Source organism: Calonectris borealis, chromosome 14 (assembly GCF_964195595.1).
Source record: "Calonectris borealis chromosome 14, bCalBor7.hap1.2, whole genome shotgun sequence".
In the NCBI taxonomy this organism is placed as follows: domain Eukaryota; kingdom Metazoa; phylum Chordata; class Aves; order Procellariiformes; family Procellariidae; genus Calonectris; species Calonectris borealis.
This window is the reverse complement of record NC_134325.1, coordinates 7,471,879-7,478,202: the sequence shown is the minus strand read 5'-3', so window position 1 is coordinate 7,478,202 and position 6,324 is coordinate 7,471,879. Positions and strand designations below refer to the sequence as shown.

The following is a 6,324-nucleotide window of genomic DNA, read 5'->3' as shown; positions in this document are numbered from 1 at the left end:
TTTTTTATATGCGCATGTATATTATAATACATATTTTATAAATATTTAAAAATATTTAAGTAATAAGTAATATAAAATAATTATAAAATAATAAAATAGAAAATATTTTAGAAAAATGGAAAAATGATATAATTGAATATAATAATATATTTAAATATATTATCTAAATATATACTATATTATACAAAATGTATATGATATATATATATTTTATATGTATATTTACAAGGCCAGGTTGGATGAGACAGTGAGCAACCTGATCTAGTGGAAGGTATACCTGCCCATGGCAGGGGTGTTGGAACTAGATGATTTTTAAGGTCCCTTTCAACCCAAACCATCCTAGGATTCTATGATATATAAAAAGGGATATTCTCAAAGATAGACTTGTTTAAAATGAGATCCTCTTTCTGCAGAAAATAGAGAGAAAAGATGGGAAGACATATGCATTAAAAATAAACGCCTGTGTAAGTGAAAATGGATTTATGCCTCAGATTGTACTTGAAGTGCAAAGTATAAACTACTCAGCAATGATTTCTCTTTGATTATTGGCTTTGCAAGAGCAGCTACCATGAAAGAATGCTGCAGGTAGCGCCTGTTTCCACCTCTCCCTCTTCTAGTTTTAATTTTGCATTCTAGGGGTATAGTACATACATCTGTTTATATGATCCCATGCTAATACGACCCATTTTAATGCATCATTTGAAGGACTCTTCGTTATTTCTTGCTCCTGGCTTTATGGCTTCTTAGATTTGTGACACCCAGCTTAATTCTCAGTTGGCTCTTACTATTAATTAATTCATGTCTATATAAGTCTGTTATAATGCAAAATGACAACAGGATCCTGAGTCCTCAAATGGTTAGCGTGAAAAACTTCTGATGGACCGGATGTGTTGCTGAAGGACAGAGTGTATGTATTTACTTTCTGACCTATCACATAAATGCTGTCAGAATTTTGCTCTTAATTTGATTTGTGGCATTCCATTAACAGTTATTCTGTGTACCAGGAGAATAATAACTAATGATTCCCAGACTCCTAGAATTGTAAAATAAGGACAGGCACTGTTTGGCAGAACAGAGATTGTACTTTACTACAGACAGGAACGGTTCATATTAATCAAGTGATATCTAGTCTGAAATTACATTTAGCTAATGACTTCTTATTCTCAGGTTAACCGGATTACTTATAGGCAACATGCTTTTCTAATTCTGATGATTATTAATAATCAAAGGCTAGATGCGTGGATTTCTGTCTTTCAGAAAGAGAAATTATGCTCTTGATCGACCTTATTTTAAGATGTCCTTAGTGTTGAAATTATGATGTTAGGGGTTAGAAATGGGGTGGTGAAAGTTCATGGATTTGCCTTTTGATTTAAGCTTTTAGAAGGGTGGATGTGTGTGTAGTAAATGAGCTCAAAAATGTGAATTTAATTGTGTGAGTTTCAGGGCTTAATTATTTGGGTCATCATTTTGTGATGGAGAACTTCCTTAGGGCCATCAGTAGTAGGAGTAAATGAGTCACACTTATTTCACCTTGCATATGTGCTGTTACTGTGAAAACTTTGGACGTGGATGCGTTTCTAACAGAATACCTGACTGCTAAAATCCTAATTTCTAGCTTCTTAAATATAAGCTAACAAGTTGAGTGATGGAGGAGGAATTTAAATTGGGAGATTTTACAAGATGCAATTTGTTTTCCAGGCAGAAATAACATCTTTTGTAGGATGCTAAAAAGCCATGTTGCACTGTAGAAGCTGCTCTCCAATGCTAAACAGACTTGAGCAAGAGGAGGCTCCCAGCAGGGAGTTCCTGTAAGGCAGGAGGAGTCTGCTGTTGTGGAACCAGTGGTTTGGCAGCTCCCAGCTGCACCGCTGTGCTAACGAGGCATTGCTCAGGTTTCACAGGTGCTGCCAAGCCTGGTGTAAATGAGGATGAGACTACTCCTTCTTTAACTTATGGTGGGCTAGTTTGATGGTTTTTTAAGCTGTTTTTAGTTCTCTGCGTCCATTGCCAGCATCAGGGCCTGGTGCTTGTATATAAGCAAGTTACCTCTTCCTAGTGGTGTGTTTTTGGGGTTTGTTGTGTGTTTTTTTTTTTTTTGCCACGAAGGTCACATCCTCTGCTGACACTGCTTTTTCTGTGAGCAATGCTTACATGCTGTTTCAGGTGTGATGCTTTGTGATGTTTTGATGCTTCTTGTGTAGAAATTCTCTGAAAGAAGCTTTTGGCTGGCTGTCTTCAATGGGATTGAAATGTGGTTTGTGGTCTGCTTATCTACATCTATCTAGTAAATAAGAGGAAATAACATCTTTATCTAATTCAGTGTTGACATGACAAAGAGAAAGATGAAGGACACAAGGAGAGTCTGCTGCCTTGATTACTTCTAATTCCACATGTACACAATGTTATCTACCCAAAGAATTAAACTGATTATAAGTCGTTATTTATAATTGCGATACAAGTCTATGTGCAGGCACTTATTTATGTAAAATCCTATGTAAGGTATTAAAAAAATTTGCCTTATAATAGTCGAAGAATGACAATTTTATTATTTCAGCATAAGCGTCACTCAGGCTTGTACCAAAATGACCAGTGTTGCAAACTACAATTAGTGTTATTTTTTGGTACAGGTTTATCTAGACATCATCTCTGACCAGCTGTGGGCCTGATCAGTGGCCACTGAAGCCGGTGGAAAAAACATTAGTCTCTCCTGCACAGCTCTGCTAATGTTGCCTATTAGTATGCATATACTTAATAAATGTGAATGTGTGTGTAAATATATACATGCATAACATATATACAAAATGTATATATTTATATGTTTTTATGAAATTTTAAGTCAGAGGGCCATCTTTTAAATGGTCATTAGGAGAAAGGTCCCTGACTTCAGGCACCATTTTAGATCTGTGGCTCTGCTTGCTGCCACACCGTCTCCACCATCTGTGAGGAAGCAGCTAGCGGGAAGGATTAAGATGCATGTGGTCGTATCCTTACAGTTTGTGTATCCTTGAGTGCATGTGCTCATGCGCATGCCACCTGTTTCGGTTGTGTATATCCATTGTGTGAAAGCTATTGAACTTGGTGCCTCTGCACAGAGGCTCAGAGAGCGGTTGCAGCAGAGGCTGTGCTCATTGCCCTACCCATGTTTCAGTCCCTCAAAGAAAAAGCCTTGGAGAAGTTTTCATGACAGGTTGTTAGCGTATGTGTTTCTGTTAGTAACAGCGTGTCTCTATTCTTCCATGTCTGTTGTCCTGTATTTGCCAGAGTAAGGAAGCCTTTGACCCCAAGTAGGATGTTTTTTGTAGAAGATGAAACATTTGATACTCTGAAAGCTTCTTGCTTTGACTTGAGGTGATGCTTAGGGAGTCACCTACATAGTCAGCTATAGTAGGAGACCTTTCTTTTAGGAATGCTGACTAGAGCTCAACACTGTGTTGTGGCCTTTAATAAAAAGCAGCATCAACTGAATGGTTCAGAAGGATTCATCAGTCCTGTTATGGTCTTTACGAGGAAGTACAGTTCTCTCGGCCTTACCCAGAAAGGTGAACGAGAACACCGAAAACTGAACAACGTCTGCCATTGAGCACCATAATTGCCCAGTGCATGGAGGAGCCACTCTGAGCTGGACGAGAAGCCTGTACCATATCAGTCACTGGGTCTCCAACCTCTCTTGTAGTCATGGGTTTAGGCGGGTTAGTGTGGTACTTTGCTCTCCTGGGGGTACAGTTGGTCCTCTGGCAGACTGCCAGGTGCTGGGGGAGAGTGTTCCCTCATGTTGTCAACATTAACTTGGACTTAAAGATTTGAGCTAATTCGAATCATAGTCTTGAGACAGACTGTTTGGTTAAGATATTGGTGTGGCATTTTGTTATTGTTCCTGGGGCATAAGTGACCTCTAAGTAGGAGTTGATCATGTTTTTAAAGGCTCTCAGCCATAATATAAATGTGTGTTTTGTGGGAAGACAGCGTATAAAAAGCTGCATTTTTGTCAGGTTTCTAATTTATAGGGAACAATGACATGCAATAATCTAATTTATGTCTGCGTACATTATGTCACCAATCACAAGTAATGGAGTACAAACAGATGCTTTGATTTGTATGTGCAGAAGTTGTTAGTGGGCTGAGCTAATGGTGAAGTAGCTTTAGCTTGCCAGAGGGAAGCGGTTGATTTTGTGTTGGTAGCATAAGAAGGTAAATCCTGTGCCTGATGCTGAGCAGAAGGAGGTAGCTTGTGTCCATGCAATCTGTACTTCTGCAGACTGAGAGATTATTTTCTTGGTCTTTACATGATAGGATTTAGGAGAGGAAATTTCATCTTGGATATTAAGACTTTATGCAGATGTGTACATCTTTGATTAAGGGTATCTTCTCAAATGAAGATAGTGATAATCGTGATAATTGGCTATTTCCAGTAAATCTGATTATATGATTATTTGTATTTGACAAAGAGACAAAAAAATTCCACTTGTAAAAAGAAATGAAGATCACTGATTTATTCCAGTTGTTAGTGAAGTCTGTGCATCAAATTGTTAAATGCTTTAAAAAAACAACAACAAGCTTGTTTTTCAAAAAAAACAACAGCAAGCTTGTTTTTCAAATCTTGGTGTGTCATGGGAGCAGAAGGATACATACTAATATTTTCATATCTGGACATATGAATTTTCAGGTACAGTTTATCAAATATTTGATACTTGCAATCTTTTTAAATTAGAGAATTCAGTAACGCTTAAACTGCCTATTTTAATTTTTTTTTTTTAAATAGATTCTTCACCCATATTTCAATATACTCGTTCATTAGATGCATGGACTAAGAAGATTAAGCTTGTTTTTTCCAGGAAAATAGAGGGGGTGGGGAGGAACACAGGACGACACCATTACCAAAGCAATCTGGCGCTAATAGTGGACAGAGCATGTGAATGCATTACTCTGGTTGTAATACTTTTATGTACTCAGGACAATGTTTGTGGGATCTTGGAAAAAAAACCAAAGACATGCATTAGCAATGAGATCGGTTTGCTAGGAAAGACGCTGAAGACCATTCTGTGTCAATTAAGAGCAATTTGGAGTGGCAAATATCTTAAATGCTGGCTGACTCAGCTTGCAGAATGTAGCCAATAAGCAAATGGCAGAGTTTCGCAAGTGGCTACATCAAAAACATTCTGCCTCGGTTGGTGGCACAAACAGCATTAATTTCTTGTGTAAAGTATTTTCTCCAAGAGTGAGATCCATTGATCCCCGGTTTTTCTTCACATCTAAGAAAGCATCATTTCCCCACTGTTCCTGACTCCTCCTCCAAATTCATTCATCTCCTCTTTATTCTTGTTGAGTCATGGATTAATCTTTCCTTCAAGTATTTTACATTAGTTCTTCCTCTAGCCATGTGGATGAGTGGGAATGACTTCACCTTTTTTGGTAGAATAAATCATGTCTGGCTTTTGTTGAGAATATCCATTGATCTATAGTGCGTAATGCCATAATGTAAGATGGGGCTCAATAAAAGAAGAGGAAGGGAGACAGCATCCCTCCTTTTTGTGAAAATGAGGAGGCTCTCTTTCTCCTTCTCTCTTGCCTCTTTCTAGTACTATAGTGTTTGGGTACATCTCTTGGCCACCAGGTATAAAAGAAAAACATGGAAAAAAAAGATGTGTACAGCATTTCAAACTGATAGAAAAATGAAATTGTTTAACATGGAAGGATACAATACTTCAGTAACTTAGATATCACGGGCCTTTCTGTAAATGTAGTACTAAATGATGCTGAAATAATATGAGCATACACTTGCTTTCTCTTGCAATCTTTCTCACGATAACCTGAAGAACTACAATCATAGTAGATCAATTTCCTCTAGAGCTCAAGTTAATTCAAAATAAAAAATGTGGCTAAATAATAACTCGATATTAACTCAGAAATGTTCAACACAGATGGCTCTGACCCATGCAGTAGTCCAGGAAGTTCAGGAATATGCAAACCCTGTTTTGGTTATGCCATGGAATGTACTTAATGGCCTTGGTTATCTGCTGGCGTTGGGTGGTAGCCTGAGGAAAAGAAACCTTTTGAACTGTTTTTAATGAGTTAGCTCTACAGATCAGTAGGAGGATGCCATGCCACCCAGCACTGGAGAGGCTTGAGTTTCCCTAGGCTTACTAAATTACTGTTTGTTTTCTTTCTAGATTCCAGCCTATGGAGAAGTGGTCATAAGAATAGGATAAATATGGCTTTTAAGGGTGAGGACCACTTAGATTCTCTTCCGTTACCTGTTCAGCGGTAAGTGGTACGCTCTGTCATCCAGACTTGAGTGATTAAATGCCTATAAGGCTGCAGCTGCAC

The 6,324-nt window shown here is 38.0% G+C and overlaps 1 protein-coding gene across 1 annotated transcript in view; it reads left to right on the top strand.

The window, feature by feature from the left end:
- The first annotated feature begins 6,181 nt into the window (after positions 1 to 6,181).
- The window catches only part of INSC (INSC spindle orientation adaptor protein), a 98,026-nt gene continuing 97,883 nt past the window's right edge, over positions 6,182 to 6,324 (top strand). Inside the window, exon 1 of the mRNA XM_075162776.1 lies at positions 6,182 to 6,261. Within this exon, the coding sequence (XP_075018877.1) occupies positions 6,209 to 6,261 (53 nt within the window). The 5' untranslated portion in view covers positions 6,182 to 6,208. The remainder of the gene's footprint in view (positions 6,262 to 6,324) is intronic.